The 25,682-nt window shown below is 41.5% G+C and overlaps 1 protein-coding gene across 1 annotated transcript in view; it reads left to right on the forward strand.

Annotated features, from left to right (window-relative positions):
* DCHS2 (dachsous cadherin-related 2) overlaps positions 1-25,682 on the forward strand; it is a 121,745-nt gene that overhangs the window by 73,312 nt on the left and 22,751 nt on the right. The window contains exons 4-7 of the mRNA XM_066254126.1: positions 2,733-2,987; positions 3,539-3,701; positions 19,353-19,492; positions 19,611-19,740. Coding sequence (XP_066110223.1) covers positions 2,733-2,987; positions 3,539-3,701; positions 19,353-19,492; positions 19,611-19,740 — 688 coding nt within the window. The remainder of the gene's footprint in view (positions 1-2,732; positions 2,988-3,538; positions 3,702-19,352; positions 19,493-19,610; positions 19,741-25,682) is intronic.

Raw genomic sequence — 25,682 nt, forward strand, 5'->3', positions numbered from 1 at the left:
CTCACTGAATGTGGCCCACTAAGCACTTGCATTCCATGCCTGGCAATGGACCAGCAAATAGGAGAGCTGTCTGTGTAAGCCAGACTCAGAACATTAACAACCACCCTCTAGTGTTACACAATTTGCATACTGTTGCCTGATTGTGTTCTCACTTTTCAAGATTTTCCTGAACGTTTAGAACCATTATACCCAAATGTCCTTCTGGGACCTTGAACTTAATTATTGATACATTCATCTTTTTTCTTTTCAAACTTATTTCTTCTTTTGGGTTCTCTAAATCTGTCAGTGGCACTGTTTTTTACCCAGTTCTCTCTTTTTCATTCCCTTTAACCCCAATATCCAGATATTACCAAACCTTAGGAGTTATAAATTTAAATGTCTAGAATCAACCCTTTTTATTTTCACCATTGTTATTTTTTGCATGACTTATTTTATATCTAATTGGATTTCACACCTCCAGTCTTCCATCCTCCAATCTATCTCCCCCCCCCAAAGTTAGAAGCAGGGAGGCAGTCAGACAGACTCTCGCATGCACCCAATAATCAGGATCCACCCGGCATGCCTACCAGGGGGCGATGCTCTGCCCATCCGGGGTGTTGTTCCTCTGCAACCCAGCTATTCTAGCACCTGAGGCAGAGGTCATGGAGCCATCCTCAGTATCTGGGCCAACTTTGCTCCCATGGAACCTTGGCTGCGGGAGGGGAAGAGAGAGATAGAGAGGAGGGAGAGGGGGAAGGGTGGAGAAGCAAATGGGTGCTTCTCCTGTGTGCCTTGACCGGGAATCAAACCCCAGACTTCCACATGCTGGGCTGATGCTCTACCACTTAACCAACCGGCCAGGGCTCCTCCAATCTATCTTTATTGCTACCAAATTCAGTTACTGTGAAGCACAATTCTGCTCACGTTACTCTCTTGTTCCACAGTGTTCGACGACTATAGCATGCCGAGTATGAGTTCACTGTATGGCTTCAGACCACATCCCCAACCCTGATCCCCACTCACCACCTTCATATACACTTCCTTCCAGCCAAGCTGTGAGTGAATACTCTGTGTTGGCTGCTTGCAAAAGTGTAGGGCGATTGTTGAGCTTTGACTATATCTTTTATCACAAAAATCCTATGTAAAAAACTTCTGTTCTTTCCATTTTACAGGTGAAGAAAAATAGAGTTGACACTATGGGGCTTTGTCAAGTTTGCTTTGATAGTAAGTGGTAGCACTGAGCTTCAAGCCCCGTCTTTCTAGCCCAGGGGTCTCTGACCTTTCCACTCCACGCCACTACCTCATTGCATTGGCTTTTTCAGTTCTCTCTGTCTGGACACCCCGCTGCCTTCTTTCTATATGATTAAAAATTTCCCATCTTTTAAGACAACTCAGATGCCACCTTCTCAGTGAAACATTCTTTTTTTTAAAGTTTATTTTATTGATTTTAGAGAGAAAGGAAGGGATAGTGAGAGAGACAGGAACATTGAGTTGTTCCTGTATGTGCCCTGACCGAGGACCGAACCAGCAACCTCTGCACTTAAGAACGATGCTCTAACTAACCGCACTGTCTGGCCAGGGCAGTAAAACATTCTTGAACCATGCTAATTCTGAGTAATCTCACTGCCTCTGATTTTCTCTAAGATTTTATCTCTTTTCTGTAAGATTTTATCAACACTTTGTGTTATGGTTCTTCATACACAGATCTTAGGAGAAGCCATGTGCAATATGACCTGCTTGTTCCCTTTCACTATCAGGTATTAGCACTGGCGAATGAAATGCTTCCTCATCTAAAGAATGGAAAATGTAAAAAAAAAAAATGGTTTTAAAGGATCTATGTTAATATTGTGAGACAGCAGGGTTCTTTGGAAAACACAATAATGCTGGGAAAAATAGAGAAGGCAGCAAGAAAAGAAAAACCAAATCTGGGGTAGATTGAATCCATACAAGAAGCCATAGGCATGAGTTTACAGGAGCTGAACAGGGCTGGTGAGGACAAGACGGTGTGGCCATCTCTCATTGATAGGACCGCCACGAGTCGGAGCTGACTCAACAGACATAACACGTTAATATCACTATCACTACGGGTAACTTTTCTCTGTTAGCCATTCATTACTACTCACTATCTGCCATGAAGAAAAAATTAAAATTGCCCTGGCCGGTTGGCTCAGCGGTAGAGCGTCGGCCTAGCGTGCGGAGGACCCGGGTTCGATTCCTGGCCAGGGCACACAGGAGAAGCGCCCATTTGCTTCTCCACCCCTCCGCCGCGCTTTCCTCTCTGTCTCTCTCTTCCCCTCCCGCAGCCAAGGCTCCATTGGAGCAAAGATGGCCCGGGCGCTGGGGATGGCTCCTTGGCCTCTGCCCCAGGTGCTAGAGTGGCTCTGGTCGCAACATGGCGATGCCCAGGGTGGGCAGAGCATCGCCCCCTGGTGGGCAGAGCGTCGCCCCTGGTGGGCGTGCCGGGTGGATCCCGGTCGGGCGCATGCGGGAGTCTGTCTGACTGTCTCTCCCTGTTTCCAGCTTCAGAAAAATTAAAAAAAAAAAAAATTAAAATTGAAGTGAGATATATCAGTGCATATTTAGATGAGATATGATATAATAGGGCTTTCTGTCTCTCGTTTGTCATACAAGGACTTAGATGACAACAGATGAGCCAAGCAGGGGCTGAGCTTGAGGAAGAGATCAGGGCTGAGGTCCCAGGAAGAGTCTGGCATAGAATTCTGTGTCTAGGCAGCTGATACTTTAATCCTTAGGAAAAACAGAGACCAAGAGGTAGACCAAGGAAGGAAACTGAAAAACACGGCGGGGGATCGGAGCAAAGGCCAGGGACCCCCTCCCTGCCCCCACACTGTCCCTACCTTAGGGAGCAGGAGGGTGGCCGCTACAGAATGTTTCAGTAGTGACGTGGAGTGGATACTGAACTGCTCCTTACTTTCTGCCCAGTGCCAGAATGGCTCCCAGAGTGCGGGCGGTCCCAGCAGAGACGCAATTAGACACACTTGGCTGGGGTGCGAGGGGCCTGTGGTGTTGGAACTGAGAAGTTGATGACAGTATTACTTTTTAAGAGCCCTGTTTAAAAATTGGTCATGGTTCGTTTAAGCACTGTGGCTTTGGGAGTTACCTCACCGCTATGTGTTTTGCCTTAGTTAACCGGAGCCTGATGAACCAGAACTGACTTTCTATTATGTGATGTAGAGATCTGGTGGGGTGGAAATTCAGTTCCTGCTAAGTGTTACAATGCTAAATTCTCCAAATGGACTGACTCCCAGGTCAGTTTCAGAGCTCCAGTTAGGGGACCTGCTCATTGGCATTGAGCTTCGAACTAGAGCAGTGATCCTGTATTCCTACTAGATGTTTCTCAGCAACCTTTGCAAAAACAAGTGATCTGGGTCGATTAGCTGAGGAATTTTGAACAGAGAAGAATCCTCCACATGCCACGCAAGGGACTGGGGACTCCAGGATGGCTTTCCCGAGCGTGTGTACGATGCAGATGTAGCGTACAGCTGCTTCCCCTCTGATGGAGCCGGAGTTTTGTTAAGTAGTTTGTCCTTTCATTCAGCTGCGACTCGGGGATGACTTTGATGGCAAATCTCCTGAATAAAGGGATAGACCCCAGCAGACTCTGTTGCATAGCCACGGTGAGTAACTGCTGTCACCTGTTACTGGGCTTCACCCCCTCACCGCCCCCAGCCTGGAGCTGCTGTTTATCTGCAGCTGTCCAGGTGTGCTTATCAGGCATCTGTTTTCTGTAGCCTGGTCTTCCCTGTCCCTTGGAAAAGATGTTAATTAAAAAAGAAATAGAGCTGCCAAAAATGAATTATTGAGTTCTATGGTTATCTTTGGACTCTGAACCTATTGTAGATGTCATTATCATGGGGAAGCGGGGAAGGTCCTCCAGCCGGAGTCCTCCAGCGACCATTCATTACCTGGTAGAGAGAAGGCAATCCTGAATCTTAACTAGGACGGGGCTTGGATGAAGATTACGTTCCTGTTTTCAGTCAGACATCTGATTGGAGGTAAAGGGTTAGATACATAGGCCTCACAAATTAACTGAGAGCTGGGAAGATTTCAGGCAAGTTGCCGTTTTAAAAAACCCCTTGTGTCAGTGTTCATAAATTTCTTCACAGTGTGCATTTGTGCTGTTTATCCTGAAACCCAGAACATTCTAGCTTGATTTAGTAATTTAATTTAGTGTCTGCATGATTCATTTTCTCAACAGAAGACACGTTTGGGTTGTTTAGCTCTGCAGCTGGCTCTCATCTTTGTGTTCCTGTTCTTGTACTATTTTTTTTTTCTGTCCACTGTGAATTTCCATTTTTCTCCAGCCTATACTGAAGCTCCTTATAATCATTGTCAAAAGACAAGGGACGCGTTTTAATTGCTTTTTTCAGACACTAGACACATTTGCTTGGTATGTTAGGAAGTTCTTTTCTGGGTTCATTTTTACTGTCGTTTACATTCAGCTCAGGAACTTACTACTCCCTCTGCCCTGAATGATGGTGGTTTAGGATCCAATGTGACTCTTTCTTCTTCTTGAATTCCTTGCTTCTAGAAGCTCCTTGCCTTTCCCTGCTGCCATCTGCTCTCATCTGTAAGGGAGACGTTTTATACTTGGATGCAGTTTACACATCAACTAAGTAATAATTCAGTAAGTCTTTGTAAAGCTCCCACTATGTGCATCAGTAATTGATCCAGAATGAGTTGAATGTATTTTTTAAAGGCCAGCAAGCTTGAAGAAGCTAAGGTAGGATGCTCGAAGCTACTGCTGCCGCAAGAGTGGACCGTGGAACCACAGAGTCGGCACCACCTGGGAACTTGTTAGAACTACGGAATCTCAGGGCCCAACCACATTTACTGAACCAGAGTCTGAATTTTACTAAGATTTCGGGTGATTTGTATGGATTTTAAACTTTAAGAAAAATGTGCAGCGGTGTATAGTAAAATTTATTTGCTTATTTATCTATTGATTTATTGGTAGTTGGTATACAATATTATAGTGATTTGTCATTCTTTTTCAATTACAGTTGGCATTCAGTATTATTTTATATTAGTTTCAGGTGTACAGCACAGTGGTTAAACATTTATATAATTATAAAGCGGTCTCCCTGAGAGTTCTAGCACCCACCTGGCACCATACATAATTATTACAGTATTATTGACTATATTCCCATGCTGTACTTGACTTCCCTTCCCCGGGACTACTTCGTAACAACCAATTTGTGCTTTTTAATTCCTTCACCTTTTTTCACCCAGACCTCCCACCTTCCTCCCATCTGGCAGCCCTCGGTTTGTTCTCTGTATCTATAAGTCTGTTTCTGTTTTGCTTGTTCATTTATTTTGTTCTTGAGATTCTACGTATAGGTGAGATCATATGGTATTTGCCTTTGTCTGACTTATTGAATATTTTACTTAGAATAATACCCTCTAGGTCCATCCATGTTGTCACAAATGGTAAGATTTTACTTTTTATGGCCAAGTAATATTCCATTGTACATATGTGTGTACCACATCTTCTTTATCCATTCAGTGATTTGACATTTTTATACCTTATCAAGTGGTCACCCCACTGATTCAAGTACTCATCTGTCACCATGCAAACTTATCACAATATTACTGATTCCTCTTATCACAATAGGACTATATTCCTTCACCATTTCTACCCGTCTTCCTATCCCCTTCCTCTCTGCCAGCCATTCTTTCGGTTTTGGTTCTATGAGTCTGTTTTTGTATCGTTTTGTTTTATAATAGAATTTCAAGTATGCATTCATAGATTTTAATTATTTGATAATTGTGACTCAAATGTACACAGATTGCAGCATGAATTTTATTATTTTAGTGATGAAAAGAAGCTAAGTTAGCCACTAAGCCTTCAAAATTGAAGTGACATATTGCAGGGACTTTGAGCCAAGCTCACTTTTTTTTTTTTTTTGAATTTGTTCACAGTACACCTGGGAGAATGCAGTGTAAATGGAAAAGAATGACTCTGAGTCCTCCTGTCTTTTTGACAAGCCGCACACTTGGGACTGTCCCGAGGAGTCCAAGTATGGTCTTTGTGTGGTTTTTAGCTATTTTAGCCCAGTTCGCAGGGCTTCTAACAGAGGCTGATCTTCCCAAGAGTGTGCTTGTGTAAATATTATAATGAAAATATTGTAATAAAGTTCGCATCTGTGATCCCTGCAGCTGGGGGTGGCTGTCATGGGGAGGGGAGGAGTGACGTGACAGGGAGAGATGGAGTTGGGGTCTGACGGGGAAGGAGCAATTCGTGTCAGTTTGGCCTTGGAGCATAAAAACATCTGGGAAATAAAACGAGTGAAACTGACTAGAGATGTGAACCTGTGCCAAGATTGTGTAAGAACGGTGCAGTGAGACGCTGGAGCGGACGATTACTTCCCTCCTCTTGGCCTCCAGCTTGAAGATAAAAAAAAAAAATCAAGAGAGACATCATGTTGCTGCACATGGGAAAGTTGTCCATATTTATAAGCGTGTATTAAGTTTGATTTCCCCTGGTTCCTCTTCTGTATAAGAAGTTGATTGCTCAGGAAAAGTGGGTGGAGCTACTGTGTGATCTGAGAACATGTGACCCGGTGAGCATTAAATCTGCTCTGAGTCTTCGGATGTCACAGAAGTCCTCTCTAGAGTCAGGAGCAGGAGGACTCTTAAGGCTTAGATGGCAGAAACAGGGAAGCAGTAGGACTCAGAGAGAGTGAAGATGTAAAAACAGAAGGAAGACCCATTCCTCACTGGGTGAGGAGTATACCAGAGGTCTTACCGGGCAACTATAACCTCTCTGGTCCTGTCAGCTGCCAATGCCATGATGCGGGGACAACTGTGAGGTCAGATGTGCCCCTCTGGCTCCTTTGGGTCTCTCCTTCCCAGGAGAAACAGATAACTGGGTAGTGGGCAGTGGCACTTCTTCTTTCTAGTAGTCAGTCACAATCCTCCCGTATTTCTGTTGTGGGCTTCCTTCCAGGGTATTCTCTGGGTTCATGCTGCTCTTTCTCTCTGCAATCTCTTCTGCTCCTGTGCCCTGTGGGAGGTCCCAGAACCCCACACAGTGGTCCTGAGCACTGTTGTTAGCACTCTCTTCCAACTCGCTCTCCTGCGCCCATCTCACATCTGCAGCATCAGCCTTCCAACACCCTTGCTTGCATATATACTTAATATTAAAAATTTTGAGGGGCCCTGGCTGGTTTGCTCAGCAGTAGAGCATTGGCCTGGAGTGTGGAAGTCCTGGGTTTGATTCCCAGCCAGGGCACACAGGAGAAGGGCCCATTTGCTTCTCCACCCTTCCCCCTCTCTTTTCTCTCTATTTCTCTCTTCCCCTCCCTCAGCCAAGGCTCCATTGGAGCAAAGTTGGCCCGAGAGCTGAGGACAGCTCCATGGCCTCTGCCTCAGGTGCTAGAATGGCTCTAGTTGTAACGGAGCAATGCCCAGATGGGCAGAACATCACCCCCTAGTGGGCATACTGGGTGGATCCCTGTCGGGTGCATGCCTGAGTCTGTCTGCCTGCCCCCCCCCACTTCTCAAATATGTTTTTAAACTGCATGCAAGAATATGTATATATGTGTATAAATGTAAATATAAAATACCTGAAATATTATAAACACATGTAAAATATGAAATATGGATTAAAGAATATAAGATAAAATATTAAAATATAAAAATAAATATGGAAGAGGTGAAAACATTATTAAAACAAATTTGTTTTCTCCCCACAACTCTGTCTATTCCCTTGGCCAAACCTTGGAGTGCACCTGTGCCTTTTGGCGACCCCTACTGGACTAGAGCTGCACCCTGGCCTGAATCCAGTCTCCTTGTCAATTTCCCTTTCCCTCTTCCCTTGCCTCCCACCTGGCTCTGCCTTAGTGACATGCAGGGCCAAAGAGACTGCAGCTCTAAGCCCCCAGTACCCAGGGCCAAAGTTCCTTAAGAATCTTTAGCCAAAAAGACTGACTCTCTGGCTTTCCCTTAGGATCAGATGTCAGGGATAAATACCTGGCCATGTCACACTGCCTCTGGTCACTTCTCTGATCAAGGAGGAGTTTTGTCAAATGCCAGCTCATTTAAGAGCAGATCTAGGAGTAGTTATACTGCTCAGTGATAATGTGGTGACACCCCCAGAGGTCATCAGTCCTTGGGAACTGAGAGAGACTTGGTCTCTGAGGTGCCTGAGGATACTAAAAATGAGGAGGAAGTCAGGACATTTTATTTATTTTTATTTATTTTATTTTTTTTTCTCTGAAGCTGGAAACGGGGAGAGACAGTCAGACAGACTACCGCATGCACCTGACCGGGATCCACCCGGCACGCCCACCAGGGGCGACGCTCTGCCCACCAGGGGGCGATGCTCTACCCCTCCGGGGCATCGCTCCACCACGACCAGAGCCACTCTAGCGCCTGGGGCAGAGGCCAAGGAGCCATCCCCAGCGCCTGGGCCACCCCTGCTCCAATGGAGCCCCGGCTGCGGGAGGGGAAGAGAGAGACAGAGAGGAAGGAGGGGGCGGGGGTGGAGAAGCAAATGGGCACCTCTCCTATGTGCCCCGCCGGGAATCGAACCCGGGTGCCCCTCACGCCAGGCCGATGCTCTACCGCTGAGCCAACCGGCCAGGGCCAAGTCAGGACATTTTATTGCAAATGAAACATGGGCTCCAGTCAAATGTATACGCAATTAAATGTATGTATAGGTTAAAACAAACTATGAAATGGTTCATCAGTATTTGAGAGTGAAGATTAGAAATGAATCCTAAGTGATGGAAAATACCACTCAAATTACTACCAAATTCCTGAAAATGCTGTTCATGTTTATTCTCCTCATCTGTTGATTTGCAGATAATAGCTTCATTAAGTTCCTCATGGTTCTCACTAGGATAATCCAGTGATAATGTATTTAGCCAAAGGAAATAGCCATTTGTTAAGTGGTTGAACAGCTGCTAGAGTTTGTTGCAGGACTTATTATAGAGGACAAGCATTTTGCCACACCCACATGAGCTCATTTTGGAACCATGGACCCAACTTCACCCTGTGTACAGCTGTCGGGGACGGGAGGCATGTTCACTGTTGAATTGCTGGAGTCCCCAGTGGCGGGACTGCCATGGCACATTCAGGTCTCTCTGAACCATTACTTTGTCCATCTGCTCTGGGTTCTCGCCGTAATCCACAGCACCTCATTTAGAAAGGGGTGGGCAGGTAGTCTTCCCTTCACGTCTTCATCTTGAATACTTAAATTGACTTTTAGATATTCATGTAAGAGGCCTATCTCCCCTTTTGGTAGGATTAATGTCTTAATACTTTAAAAGCATAGCTTTGGGCAGGAATGGGGGGGCTGTAGTTGGATGGCAATTCAATGACGGTGATTGATTTTTGTTTTAAGTAGAGAAATAAGTGCACAGTGATGTCAGAGATGCTTCTTGAATGATGGCCTAATTTTTTTCACAGTTATCATATTTCCCTTGGCAAAAAAAAAAAAAAAAAAGCTTGTTTGGAGATGTCTTTTTGCCTTCATTCTATAACGTATTCGATGGGATTTTCTGCTTTATTTCCCTTAATGTTGAAAGCTCACTTCAGGAAAATAATGTACAGATTTATGCATTTGTGTTTTGATTGGGCTGAAAAAAATACTCCATTTAGGTTCTGAGTTAGTACTTTGTTCTAAATCTCGAAAAAAAATGATTTAATAACCAACGTAGTGTTTTGGAATTGTCTTTTAAACATACAGATATGTAACTCTGAATTGAAATACATCTATATCTACATATCTCTATTCAACAATTATTTATGGACTGCCTCCCTGTCTGCCACTGTCCTAGAAGCTGAGTTACCAGTGATGGACAAGACACAATGCCTTTTAGGTGGAGCTTATTGTTATTGGGGGCAGGGGGAGAATACAAAACAGTAAATAAACAAGCAAATTAAAAAGACTGTTTCAAATAGTAAGAAAGGGGGAAATTCATCATGGTCCCAGCAAGAAACAGGGAGTACTTAAATTATGATAATTCTCACAGGCTCCCTGTTAGCCTAACCCTTTAGAAGCCACGTGGTGAAGGGGCCACATGATGTAATCCGTACGTGTTAGTTTTCTAGGGCCTAGAGCAGGTGGGAGAAAGGTGGGCCCTGCTGATCTAGAGGGGCAGGGCCCAGATATCCAACACCAGAGGGAAATAGAACACTAGATGGGGCGCACCATAGGTGGTGATCTAAAATGTATTGTTTCTGCCACAAGTGTGCTCACAGCTTATATGAGGTGATCGAAAACAAGTTTATGAAAAGATAACTAGCAAAACAAAACTGGTCACTGGTGATAAAACTGTTATACACCATAACTCCTATAATCTGAGAACGAGAAGCAATTATTTCTACTTCGGAAGATGAGGAAACATTTCATGGAGCAAGTGTAATTGAAATTGAGTTTAAGGAATGGATAGATTGTTAGTAATTGGAAGAGAAGAAAGAAACATTCCAGGACTATAAAATGTCATGGGCCGAAGTGCACAGATGGGACACATTTTTAAGAATAATTTGGCTCAAGTGGTTGAATGATTTTACAATCCTTTTAGAATCATAGACTTGCAATGAAAATAAACCTACTCTCTCCTGAACTCGCACTCAGTGGAGAAATGACAACTGTAGGTAACTAGCTAGCTTTCTTCTTCCCTATTTTTCTTCCCTCTTCTCCCTCTTTATGTCTGTGCCTTTCAACAAGCATTTATTGAGCATCCATAATTTTCATAGTCACAATAAGCAAGCAATGAGAAGCTGCTGTGAACAGGACCATGTCCCCAGTCAGGAAGTACAGTTTCAGTCTCATATCCCAGAGGGTCTCTCGGTAAGTGAACAAGATTGTCATACTGATAGCTAACACTTACAGAAAATTTTTTATACAACCGACACTATTCTTATCAAAGAAGACTTGGCTTATTTTGTGAAGAATGCATTAAAGACTTAGGGGAAAGGGTTACTGAAATGATCTTCCACGTGGCCCTAGAGAGGTGTGTTAGACATTTTTTTCAAAGAAGCACTCCTTTGCCGAAATAGTAAATTGACTGGATGACCTCCTGCCTGGCAAGTGTGCATAAAATTCTCATTTTGCATAAATTGTGGAAGAGGAAGATTTTCTATGTGAGAGACCCATAGAGATTGAGTCTGGGTACAGAGTGATTTCTTTCTGCTTCACGGGAGCGTCTCCTTCTCTTTCTCTTCTCTGGGATTCCAGACCTCAGTTCACCAGTAAAGAGGGTGGTTAAAGCTTCCCACGGGATGGCAGGAAATTGAGAGAAAGAAGCAGTCACACTGAGCATACCTCGGGGCTCAGCTCCAGCAGAGGCGAGGGCTCTGGGGGTGGAGTGTTGGTTCTGCTCCAGAGGAGGTGAGAAATCTGACTTCACACTCTGTCCTCCGAGAGGTGTTTCTGGAGAGACTGCTTCCTCTTCATTTCCAATGTTGAAAAGAGAGGATTCATTTGGAAAAGGAGAGCTCCATGATTCCCAATTAGCTAGTATATATGTGTGTGTGTGTTAAGCTCTTTAGGAACTGAATTTCCTTGTAAGTTTTAAGTCTCTTCTTAACTTCAGGCTGGTTTAGAGAAGTATTAGTGTAAAAATACTGATGGCCTATGTCAGCGAAGGGAAATATGTTTTATTTTCCCTGCACGATGTATAGAAATTATAGATTGATCTCCTACAAAAGTTTTTCCTCAAGAACTATTCACCTTCTTGGGTAGAGTTTTAGTGCTGATCTTCATTAAATTTGTTCATTCAGTGTAACTCAGACACCATCATAATATTAAAATGGAAGTAATCGCTGGGCAGCAAATGAGATATGATTAATGTGAATTGAAAATGATCTGGCTGAATGTATTTCATATATGAGAGAAGTGTGTCAAATTTGCATTTTTATCATGAACACCTGGCATCTAGGAATTGGAGAAATTAATCTTAAGGTAGTCCTAGTGTTAACTTTCTCCTATTTTAACTTGCTTTCCAAGGTTAATTCCATATCAAATATGTAGAGAGACGGAAGATGCTGTTGACGGAATCCAAGGGCTGCCCAGGACCCGAAGGTCTGAGGGTGAGGGACGGACTGCCCTTGGGGCGTGTGGGAGGGCAGGGGGCAGGGCTCAGGTGCAGAAATTCTAGCTTTTGGAGGAGAAGGAGGAGGGAAGTCAGGATGCAGTGCAGGGAATGCGTGGATACAAGCTTTTGCCCTGTCACACCACCAGAAAGCAGTTCCCCTTGGACTGCGGCTGCCAGGCTTGTGACTAAGTAGGCTTCGCCAGCCCTGGGGCAGCAACCTTCTTGCAGGTCCTGGAGAAAGGAGACGCTGTGCAGAAGACCTGGGGAAGGAGACCAGGTTTGGCTGGAGGATCTCACCGACGTAGCCGGAGATGGTTAACCTCTGATGGGAAGCTGCCAGGACCCTTTTCTTGCCCTAAAGGATGTGGCAAAGCAGAGCATCCCTGGGCCTTGTAGGTTCCTAACTACTTGTCAACAAGAAGAAGAGAACGGTTCTCTAAGCGTACTCAGTTTGGAATGCCCACTTGAGTGAGGCCTGTGCGGAGTCCTTTGCAGCTGGGTTGCCACGTAACCTCTGCTCCACCACACACCTGGGAAGCCACTGTGTTTTCACTCTAGGTAAAGTAGATTGGGGTTGGTATAAAAAAAGAGGAAAACATAGTAGCCTTTTTGCAGCAAACTAACAGAGACCAGATATAAAACCGTTGTTGTACCAGCAATTAAAGTAGATATGACTTAGCCTCTTAGATCAGAGCTGTAGTGAGTGAGAAAGTTCCCATGATGGGGAAGGAGAAAAGGAACCTTCATGTCCAAGCAAAAGACCCCACGGGCCCAGCATGTGGGCATTTGAGGGTCTGTCCTGTCCTCTCCCGCACTGTCATCAGGGGATTTCTGTGACCACTTATTCCCTGGCTTATGGCAGACCCCAGTATGTGTGGGACAGTCTCAGGACTGCCAAGGAGAGAGTGGGCGCCTCTGTGTTTCTGTGTTTGGTGTCCCACTGCCCTTGTGAGGGAAAGGATCAGGGTGGGGAGGCTGGCATCTTTCTCTGATGAGAGATGCAGACCCCAGAGGCAGAGAAGGTAGAAACCTGAGGCCAACGGCTTCCTTCCCAAGACAGACACTCAGATCTGAGCCCCAGAACCTGTTATGAGAAACTTTGGTGTCTGCAGCCATGGGCGGGCGGGAGATTGGCAGTGTCGCCCAACACAATAGCAACAGAAGAAAGGATGGTAGGTAGGATCTGTACCGCAAGTCAGAAGAGATTCACTGGCCAGAAGCAAATGTAGCACGTGATCCCTCTGAAAGAAAAGTATGTATTTGTCACGATTCCAAACAGTTTTCCTGCAGCGAAATGTACTGAGATAAAGACATTTCGTCATTAACATTCCTGTGTGGTGTGGACTCTCACAAGGAAAACACTAAGGGCTATCATTTGCACTTCCGGCCACAACAGAGTAATCCTCCCACCATAAACAGCTATAAAACCAGACAGAATATACGAGACCACTGTTTTCAGGTGTTAGGTAATAGGCAGAGCAGGAGTGCGATTCTTGAGCAAAGAGAAACACGGGATGAACCCCTTGTTTGCCCTGTCTCTTGGGTTCAAGGCACTTCTCTCTTTGTGGAGAAGCGAGAAAACGAAGGAAAGCAGTGGACTGGCTGGGCTGAGAGGCAGTGACCAGGTCCTGGGGACTGCTGAAGCCCTGTGGGTGGAGTATGGGAGGAGGTAGCTTTGCTCAGAGGGGATGTGACAATTTGGGCCGGTGCCTATCCTAGCTCTGTGGCCCAGGCCGGGCTGTGCACAGCAGGCCATGACAAGGTGTAGCCAGAACAGTTGCTGTGGGAATCAGAGGTGACCCAGAGAAACCCAAGTTCACTCACTGCTAAAACATATTGGACTTTTATCACAAAACTGGGAGACCTCACTGAACAACTTAGCTATTCTTTTGAAATGCAAAAAGGTTAAACCCTAGGAGTAAAAGACACGCCTTCAAGTAAGGGCCACACCCTGAGAACAAAAAAATGCCAACGTTTTAAAGGAAGACAGCATTAAGTTAGGCTCTTTACAATGTGACACACACAATACCCAGTGTACAATAAAAATCTTTTTCAAACATGTGAAGAGGCAGGAAAATGTGACTCAGAGAAGTAGACCTCAAGATGACCCAGAGGTTAGATTTCGAAGAAAGGGATTTAAAAATAGCAATTATAAATATGTCCAAGGACTTAAAAGAAAGGGTGGTTTGAAGGAAGGAACGAACATATGGGAATGTCAGAAAAAAAAATAGAAACTATAAAAATGACCTAAATAGAAACTCTAGAAATGAAAAGAACAATGTCTGAAATAAAAAGTCCAATCTGAAGAATGGAAAGAAAAATGTCTTTTAAAAACAATTTTAAAAAAATGAAGTGAGATTTAATGACATCTGAAATAATATACAGGGTGTGGGCCAAAAGTCGGTTTACTGTTGTCCATATGGAAAATAATATAATAATAATGAATAATAATATAAGAATTAGCTCTGTGTTTTGCATACTCACAAATGTAAAGCTACTTTTGCCCCACTCTGTATTTTATTATACACATAATTGAAGTTCCTGAAGGAAGGGAAGAGAGTAAATGGTGCAGTGCAAAATATTGTATATGCATTGGAAGAAATGGGTCTAAAAATTTCCCAGATTTGGAGAACAACATCAATTTATGTATCTAAGAACATCAGGAAACCCCAAGCAAGGTAAATAAAAAGTGAAATACACTTAGGTATGTCATCATTAACTGTCAAAAACTAAAGATAAGGAGAAAGTCATGAAAGCAGCCAGAGGGAGGAGGGGAAGAAAATATATATATATACACACACACACACACACACACACACACACACACACACCAGGGGACAACAGTTAAAAGATAAACTATATCAATAATGAGCTTAAGAAAGTTGGTGTGGCTTTGTGTTTTCAGGTGAAGTAGATGAAAGCTATTACCACAGATAAAGGAGGACATTTCAAAATGGCAAAGGGACAATTAATCATGAAGACATAATCATCCTAAATGTGAATGCATCTAATAACAAAGTTGCAAAATCTGACAGAACTAGAGGGAGAAATAATAATATACACAAGTTAGAGATTTTAATAGTCCTTTTGAGTATTTAATGGATTAAGTAGATTTAAAAAGCATATAGATTTAAACAACTCTCTTCTCCACTTGGCATTTATAAAACCCCATATCCAACAATAGCAAAACACATGTAATGTTGAACATCATAAATCATATGCTGGGCCATAAAAACATGCCAACTCATTTAAGAGATTGAAATCATACACCCTTTTTTTCTCTGACAATAGTGACATTGAATTATAAATAAATAAAAATAGAATTTCTAAAAAAAACTCCAAATATTTGAACCTTAAGTAATCTCTTTTAAATAATCAATAGGTTCATGAAGAAGTTGAAAAGGAAATTGGAAAATATTTTGAACTATATGATAATAAAAATGCAGCATTAAAATTTGTGGGATGCAGTTAAAGCAATTATTAGAAGGAATAGAATTGCTTTACATACGTCCGTCATAAAAGAAGAAAGTGCAAGATAGAGCAAAGTAGTAAATAGGAGGGAATTATAAAGAGAAAAGCAGAATTCCATCAAGTAGAACATAAATATTTGAGAAAATTACCATATGAAAGTTTCTTTGAGAAGATTAATAAGATTGATTAGTTCCTAACGATAATATTCAAGAAAATGAAAAGAATGAATTATCAACAGTAAAAAAATGAGACTATTACGGCAGAATCTATGTAGGCTAAAGATTATTATGTAAAACTTCATGTCAGTAAGTTCAATAACTTATATAAAAAGAACAAATAACCAACTTTACAAAACAGATAAAAAGAAGTGAAAAATCTTAGTAGCTCTAGATCTACTTGAGCAGTAGAATTTGTAATGTAACTACCCACTCTTCTCTCTCAAAATAGTGTTATTGGTGAATTCTATCAGGCATATAAGAAATGAATGCCAATAATACATAAATTTAAAAAAATAAAGAGTGGAGGAATATTTTATAATTCATGTTATAAGTCCAGGATAATACTAACATTAAAACCTGACCAAGACATAAATAAATGAAGTTATAATGAGTATATTTCATGAACATGGGTTTAAAAATCCTCAACAAAGCAGAAAATCAGATCTAACGAAATATGAAAAGGGTAATAAAACAAGATGAAGTTAATCCCAGGAATACAAAATTGCTCAGCATTTGAAAGTCAAGGTAAATTAGTCACATTACCAGAAGAAAATGAAATCTTTATATGATTATCTCAATAAATGCAGAAAACATATTTGACAAACTTCAACACTTATTCAAGATTAAAAAATACACACCAGCTGTCAACAAAATGAAAATAGAACTTTATAAATGGCATCTACAAAAATGTTATAGCTAATTTTATACTCAGAGACTGGATGCTTTTCCCCTGAGGTCAGGAAAAAGGCAAGAATACTTATTTTCATCACTTAAAGGTCTTGACCGGAACAGTAAGGCAAGACAAAAAAAAAAAAAAAGACAAAAGATTGGAAAGGATGAACTAAAACAGCCTTTATTCATAGCTTCCATGCTTGTTTATGTAGAAAACTCTAATCAATGAATAATAATTTATTAATAAGTGGATTTAGCAAGATCCCAGGATACAAGGTCTATACACACACACACAAAAAAAACCCCAGTTATTTTTTTCTATAAATTTGCAATATAAATGTAAATGAAGTTTTTAAAATCTATACAACTTTGTAGAGAAAATAAGGAAGAGCTAAATAAAGACATGTAATGTTCATAGACTAGTAGTACAGCTAATACTTTTAAGATATCTTTTCTTCCCAAACTGATCTATAGTTTTTTCAGGGTCCTAACTGAGATTCCAACAGGCTTATTTAACAGAAGGTTCAAGTTGATTCTAAAATCTGTATAGTAATATTAAGGATCTGGAATAGCCAACATTTTTAGAAAAAGAAGATTCAGAGACTTTTTCTAACTAATTCAAGACTCTGTGTAAAGTCATAACAATCAAGAAAGTGCAATATTGGCTTAAGGACAAATAGTGGAACAGAATTAGAGTCCAGAAAGAGATCCTCATAAGTGATTTTTTTTTTTTAAAGCAAGGGAGAAAAAGAGAGTGCAACAGAGAGGAACAGCCCTGGCCAGCTGGCTCAGTGGTAGAGTATCAGCCCTGGCTTGTAGAAGTCCTGGGTTCAATTCCCAGCCAGGGCCCACAGGAGAAGTACCCATCTGCTTCTTCACCCTTCTCCTTCTCCTTCCTCTCTGTCTCTTTCTTCTCCTCCCACAGCCAAGGCTCCACTGGAGCAAAGTTGGCCCGGGTGCTGAGAATGGCTCCATGACATCGCCTCAGGTGCTAGATTCGCTCCTGTTGCAATGGAGCAACACCCCAGATGGGCAGAACATCACCCCCTGGTAGGCATGCTGGGTGGATCATAGTTGGGCACATGTGGGAGTTTGTCTCTCTGCCTCCCCCATCTCACTTCAGGAAAAGAGAGAGGAACAGACAGGGACAGACAGACAGGAAGGGAGAGAGATGAGGATCATCAACTCATAGTTGCAGCACCTTAGTTGTTCATTGATTGCTTTCTCAATGTGCCTTGACTAAGGGGCTCCAGCTGAGCCAGTGCTCAAGCCATTGACCTTGGGCTCAAGCCAGCGAACTTGGGCTTCAAGCCAGCGACCTTTGGGCTCAAGCCCAAAGTGACCATAAAGTAATGTCAATGACCCCCAGGCTCAAACCAGCAACCTTGGGGTTTTGAACCTGTGTCCTCAGTGTCCCAGGACAATGCTCAATCCACTGTGCCATTGCCTGGTTAGACTCATAATTGATTATTGAGAACGTTACCAGGGCAATTCAATGGTGAAAACAAAGTCTTTTCAGTAAAGCACTGTGATATGATTGGATATCTGTAATGGGGAAAACTTGACCACAATCTCGTACCATACAAAAAAATTATTTTGAAATTGCTCGTAGACTGAAATGTAAAAGCAAAAACTTTTAAATGTCTAGAAGAAAACACAGTAGAATATCATTGCACTCTTTAGGTAGGAAGATATTTCTCAAAGAGGACACAAAAAGTCTAAAACATAAAAGAAGAAAAAACTGGTAAATGAAACTTTATAAAAAATTAGAAGTTTTGTTTATCAAAAACACTATTATGAAAATGAAAAAGTAAGATGCATATTGAAAGTGTACTTGCTACCTTGCTATCATCAATGATAAAATATCAAACAAGGGACAATACTTGCAAAAAAACCTCACAAAAAAGATGTATAGGAATGTCCAATAAATCTATGAAAAGTGCTCAACTCCATTAATCATTAGGGAAATGAAAATCAAAGTCATAATGATATACTGCTTTACATCCATTGGAATGGAGGAAATGAAAAAGTCTGATAACATGAAACTAGATTAGGATGTGGGGTAGATGGAACTCTCACATGTAGCTGGTAATATACTTTGGGGGGAATGTTTGGTAGTTTCTTATGGATTTAAATATACACTTATCCCATAACCCTGCAGTTCCATGGCTAGATTTTTACCCAAGAAAAACGACAACATTCGTCTACAAAAAACATGTAACAACATGTTCATAGCAGCTTCGTTCAGAATAGCCCCAAACTGAAAAAAACCACAAATGCTCATGGTGAATGGAAAAATAAATTGAGCCTGACCTGTGGTGGCACAGTGGATAATGCGTCAACTTGGAATGCTGAGGTCACTGATTGGAAACCTTGGGATTGCCTGGTCAAGGCACATACAGGAAGCAACTACTACAAGTTGATGCTTCCAGCTTCTCTGCCCCCTTTTTTTCCTCTCTCTCTCCTTCCTCTCCTCTCTCCAAAAATCAATCAATAAAAAAAATTTAAAAAGTAAACAAAAAAAAAGAAAAAGAAATTGAGCCATATAGATTTAATTTAATACTACCCAGCAGTATAAATGAACAACCTACTGAAACATGAAACTCTATGGATGAATTTCAAAAAACCTAATGTTGAATGAAATAAACCAGACACAAGAAAGCACATCTATGATTTTATTTATATGAAGTTAATAAGCTAGCAAAATTAATCTATGGCAACAAAGTAAAATAGTGCTTATGACTGGGTAGAGGAATTAGGAAACTTTCTGGGGTGATTGAAAAGCTCTATATTTTGATTTGTTGTGTATATGCACATTGTATTTATGTTGACATGTTGGTTATACAGATATACCTATATGTTTATATCTATCTATATCTCAAAATTCATCTAATTATACCTTAAGATCAATGCGTATCACTGAATATAAATTATACTGTAATAGGAAAAGGACGCGGAAAAGCTGAGAGTAAGAGAATCGTCTCCATTTCATTTTCTGGAGCTGCACACAGCGGGAAGCTGGCAAGTTAGGAGTATGGAGGGAAGGCAGAGAATGATGGGTGACTATCGAGCAGAGGAAGAGATGTATGTGAGCACAACAGTGCATTGGAGGGAAGGTTTCATGCCATCATGAGTCTAAAATGGGGAAAGGGGGAAGAATGTCTGAGAAGGATGTGTTGGTAGTTCTGTTCGTCTGAAATAGTGTGAAGACTCTTGTCTTCCCGTCAGGAAAACCTGAAGCCCTGCAGTATTCTTCTTGGCTTTCAGCATACATTCCTGTTGCTTTTGAAAAGTTCCCCACACTGAGACTAGGGACCAGAGGACCTGAGTTTGTAAGGGTTTCGGGTAGCATGCCTAGCCTAAGTGTGTTTAACTCTCCACGCTCTGACAGCATGGGTGTGGAGTGCTGGTGATTCTGAGGCGTGTAAGGTAACTGTAGATTTCTGGTTTTCTGGGTGAGAGGAGCCTTTGAAGGAAGTTCTGTGGGATTCCTTACATCCTCAAACAATAAAAGCTGGTCCTGAGAGCCCGGTCGATTTAAAGGGAAATCTTACAAATCTCAGTGATTTCTTTACTGGACCACCCTTTGGATTTACGTTCTCTTGCAACTTGTTCACAGCGGTTTGGAATTGCCGACTTATTTCTTTGTTCCCAAGAGAACTGCTAGGGTTCCCTGACCGTTGAGAAACAGCCAGGAGCTATGAAACCTCTGCAGAACATTCTGGGCACAGCTGGAATTGACTTTGTTTACTGCTCAGCCCCTAAAGACCTGCATTAGTTACGGATTCAGCTTTGGTGTCTGAATCTCTTTGCCACCAACTCCCTCTGCTGGCCTGGAATTTGCATCTTCCTTCTCAACTCTTTTCCCTATTTGGTATGATTTTTTAAAAATCTCCTTATAGTATAAAGATAGCAACTGTAAACAAAATGAAATGTTTACTTATGAGTAAGCTCAATAAAAATTACTTATTTTTATTCCCAGTTCTCATTATCTTGCTCACCTTTCTCTCTCTCTTTCTTTCTCTTTCTTTTGTGACAGAGAGAGACAGAGAGGGATAGATGGGGACAGACAGACAGGAAAGGAGAGAGATGAGAAGCATCAATTCTTTTTTGCAGTTCCTTAGTTGTTCATTGATTGCTTTCTCATGTGTGCTTTAATGGGGGGGGGATAGGGTAGCACATACCAAGTAACCCCTTGCTCAAGCCAGTGACTTTGGACTCAAGCTAGTGAGCCTTGCTTAAACCAGATGAGCCTGTGCTCAAGCTGGCAACCTCTGGGTTTCGAACCTGAATCCTCTGCGTCCCAGTCCGATGCTCTATCCACTGCACCACCGCCTGGTCAGGGCCACCTTCCACTCTTTACGCATCACAACTTCTGCCCTCCTGTTGTCACACTGTGAGACTCTAGTTCTCAACTTCACCCCCTAGTATGTCATTGTATAGCAGTGAGGCACACCTCAAATAACGTATTTTTTCCTAAATGCAAAGTACTTGAAATATTTCCATAAAATATTTCTTTCTTTTTTTATTTTTTAATTATTATTATTATTTTTTTGTATTTTTCTGAAGTTGGAAATGAGGAGGCAGTCAGACAGACTCCTGCATGCGCCCAACCGGGATCCACCCGGTATGCCCACCAGGGGGAGATGCTCTGCCCATCTGAGGCATTGCTCTGTTGCAACCAGAGCCATTCTAGCGCCTGAGGCAGAGGCCATAGAGCCATCCTCAGTGTCCGGGCCAACTTTGCTCCAATGGAGCCTTGGCTGCAGGAGGGGAAGAGAGAGACAGAGAGGAAAGAGAGGGGGAGGGGTGGAGAAGCAGATGGGTGCTTCTCCTTTGTGCCCCAGCTGGGAATTGAACCCAGGATTCCTGCACGCCAGGCCGATGCTCTACCACTGAGCCAACTGGCCAGGGCCTCCATATAATATTTTTTACTATGCACAGATTTGGGGGGCAGATTTTCATGTGAAAATCTTGCATGCCATCTGATTAGAAGGAAGGCGTAAGAGCAAAAGGGGAAGGGTGGGTAGGCAGAAGCTGAATTATTCTGAGCAGTTCTGGGAATGATATCATATTTTAAAATCAATCCAGAATGGAAAATGGAAGTTGCTCTCAGGCATGACAGTTTAGCATTTTACAGCTCAGTTTCTGTTTCCAGTTCTCTCAGAAGACAGAGATCATGAAATCTTTCATGAAACTCCAAGTCTCCTCTTAAGATGATGTTTTTGGAGGAATGGAAAAAGCCCACAAATGCTGAGGTCTGATGGCGGTAAAAGGAAAAATAAGTCTGTTTTCTATTCTCCTCGGATCTAGTGAGAGGGAGGTGGGGAGTGGAGTCCTGACTAAGAATTCATGTTTAGAGGAAAAACTGTCCTTCTAAAGGTTCTGTGAGGGTTCCACTCCCAGAGGTCGAGACTTACAATGAATGGCCGCTGGAATACCTTAATGAGGTTTTGAAAATGCAAATCTAGACTCAGGCTTTAGTTTTGAGTGGGAATGGAGAATTAAACTTCTTACAGTAAATTACTATGACTTTAGTGGTTGGGCTGGCAGTTGTTTTGAGAGGAAATTTCCTACATGGGAGCTTACTGCAGTAAGAGTGACACTATCACCAGGATAGCCTTATAAAGGTCAGTACAGAATAACATTTAAGTTCCAAAAATCATTCGCGCACTCTGGAAATTATCCCATATCTTAAGAACATTATTTAAGACATGCTTAACTGCTGAGCCCTGAGTGATGTACTGGGCCATGGGGGTTGACGACTCCTAACCTCACTGTGACAACAAGGTGTGGAGTGGTGATGGGTATCCAACAGGAGCATGGGCAGGAAAATGAAAACTAGGAATAATAACGACCAAGTTTTATTGAGTTTATTATATGTCAAGCTTTGGGCACTTTCAATACATTACTTTATAGAATCTTCACCCTGGGAAGTGGCTATTATTCTTAATTGACACAACTAGTAAATGGTACACCCAGATTTAAATTCCTATTGAGTGTTTCTTTTCTGATATGGCACAGAGAAAATTTACCATATATAATTCTTTTTTTGAATGAACTTAAAATCAAAGCAACAAATGTCCATAGGTCATAGTGTAAGGCCTTCTGGGGACATACATTTTGGATTATTCAACCTCAAAACAGAAGGAGATTCTGCCATTTTCAATAACATGGATGAACCCCTAGGCAGTGGCGTAGCGAGAGTAGTGAGAGGGGGGTCAAGGGGGTCTATCGTACCCCGGGCGCCACTCGCAGAGGGGTGCCAAATGGTCTCCAAGACAAACAAGAAAAGTGTAGTAGAAGCATAGTTAGGGGGGGGAGGGGGCGCCACTAAAGTGTCGAGCCCCAGGCGCCAGTTATGTTCCCTACGCCACTGCCCCTAGGACATTATGGTAAGTGAAATAGCAAGACAGAAAGAAAAATTCTGCAAGACCTCACTAGATGTGGGATTAAAAAAAGCCAGATACATAGAAGCAGAATGGTGATTATTAAGGGCAAGGAGGTGGGAGGGGGGAGACGCTTTTTAGTTATGTGGGATAGATGCATTCTAGAGATCTAATGTACAGCATGGGAACATTAGTTAATAATAACGCTATGTTTTTGTATACTAAAATGTGTTGTCCATCTTATATATACTGCTCACAAAAATTAGGGGATATTTAAAAATGAATACGAAGCAATAAAATATCCCCTAATATTTGTGAGAAGTACATCTATATGCAGTTGTTATTTAAAAATTAAATTAGAATTTGAAAATAAGATAGAAAGGTAAACTTATCAGATGCGACTCCTCACCCTCCCCAAAGTATGTCTACTTCTACACCATTCTTACCTCCTTTTCGGGTCCACTCAGCCCTTGTTCTACTCATCAACACTTTCTTTTAAATCTGCAAATGCTCCTCTTGCTAGCTGTATCCCTTCTACATAATTTTACTCTGTCCAGCTGAGAGATGAGTAAATATTCTGAGATAATGTGCCAGGTTTCCATTATTCATTTTTTTTTTGAGAATGTAGGAAAAGAGAAAATTACTTCTCAGCCCTTCCTTTGTCTCATCTTGAGAAGCTGTTGGTGTGAACACAGCATACAGAGTTTATTGACACAGGTAAAATATGGATCTCAAGAGATACCAGTTTTAAAGGAAAAACTCTCATAACAGTGAAAAAGCAAGTCTTATTTGATAAGAAGCTTAAGAAGTATCAGTGAACTGTTTTTATTTTATGTGATGCAATATTCTATTTAAGTGGAGCTTGTATTTTAATTTGGGCCAATTTCAGGAATACAAATGGGTTTCTTCTTAATGTAGAATAGATATCCTAGATCTAGACAGCTGTAATTTCAAACATTTGGCTTAATTTATGAAAGAAGTTGAAAACAGAAATAGAGAAAATAACCAGTCATTAAGTCCTAGCCCAAATTATATGTGTTGTGAAATAGAATTGGACAAATATATAGGATACTTTTGCCTAATAAACGTTCACTCAGATAACTGTTTATGTCCTTTTGCTATTCCAACTTTTATCAACCTTCCAGTGTCAGTAGAATAAAATACTTGTTTGACTGCATGTTCTACTTCAGAGTGCAATGTGCTTGTCTACTCTTAGCTTATACTACCTACTACTGTGCCTCCTCCACTCCACACAGGCATGGTTTAGACAGTCATGGCCCTGATGTTTTGCTCAGGCTGTTAATTTCACCAAAGGTGCCTTCCCCTTCTTTTAGGGTATTCCATTCCTTCCAATCTCTTGAGACTGTATTTAAACAAGTAAGGTTTAAGACATAAAATTAACTTAAATAAGGAGTGGTCTGTATCAGAAGAATGAAACAGATAAGTACCTATAAGAATTCAGTGGAAAGGAAGATTACTTCAGCTGAGTGCATCAGGGAAAGCCTCTTGGAAGAGGCAGCAATTGCATTGGGACTTTGTATTCAGATAAATGAATGAATTATGAATAAGATTTGATCATACTGAAGAAGAATGAGGAAAAAATTCCATGCAGAATGAAAATCCTGAGACAAATCCTGGAGCAAGGAGTGTGTGAAACAGTTGATTGTATTGTTTGATAGGAACACATGCATTAAAAGCGAAATAAAAGGAAAGAGTTGGGTTAGGGACACCATAGAAACTGTGAATGCAAAGTGTTGGCTTTAGAGACTCAACAAACTCTATTCCCCTCCTGAGTTCAGAGCCAATTAGAAGAACTCAAGAGTCAACAAATTGGAATTACAATGTCATCATTATAACCATTAATGCTGATTAGAGACTGTTCTTTTAGACTGTTGCCCAAGTGAGCTTGCTAATTAGATAGAATTACAACTAAAGTCCTCTCTTGCAGGGGAAAGACTCTTAACCATGTGGTAGACAGCAGGATTCTGCAATTAATTCTTTCCCCTCTCCCTTTCTTCCATATGTATTGTACCTGTTGTGGGCCAGGTACTCTTCTACACACTGAGGACAAAGTATTGAACAAGGCAGACACAGAACTTGTATTTGAGAAAAAAATTAAGTATTCTTTAAATTTTTTTAAATTTATTTATTGATTTTAGAATGAGGAAAGGAGAGAGAGAGTGAGAGACAGATACATCAATCTGTTCTTGTATGTACCCTGACCAGTGATTGAACATGCAACCTTTGCATATCAGAATGATGCTCTCTAATCAACTGAGCTATCTGGCCAGGGCAAATTCAAGTATTCTTAAGGCTGACCAAATCTTTAAAAGAAACTCCAAAGAGACCTCAGCTGATTATGCTCAAATTTTCTTTTAAATTTGGGATTCTGTATAACCACAAAATGCCAAATGTTTACCTCATCCAATTTTCTATAAAATGGTAGTAAGAATTCTTTTCTTGAATAGCACCTCAAATTGTTAAGCCACATGAAAACACATTGCAAATGTTAGTATACCGGTCACACATAAAAAAACATTTAGTCAATGAACCTTAGTGTTTTCTGCTTGTGTGCTTTTCCCTCTACTTTCTTAGCAACTCTCCTTCTCTTAAGTCCTCTTTGTCTTTTGACTCATTCTTTCACTTTCCTTCTTAGCTTGCCTGCTTTCTTCACTAAAAAAATTTGGGTACTTTTCAAGAAAACCCATTCCTGAATTGCTTTCTATGATACTCCTATTGGTACTCTGCATTGGAAGGAATATACGCTTGTGTTTGGAAATGCTCTAACTCATCATTCATATTTGATAAACTTCTGAGCTTACAAATAGAGCTGGGTCAATGAGAAGGAAATATTTCTATTAGAGCAGGAGGCTATATCAAGTGTC

This window comes from Saccopteryx bilineata, chromosome 1 (assembly GCF_036850765.1).
Source record: "Saccopteryx bilineata isolate mSacBil1 chromosome 1, mSacBil1_pri_phased_curated, whole genome shotgun sequence".
NCBI lineage: Eukaryota > Metazoa > Chordata > Mammalia > Chiroptera > Emballonuridae > Saccopteryx > Saccopteryx bilineata.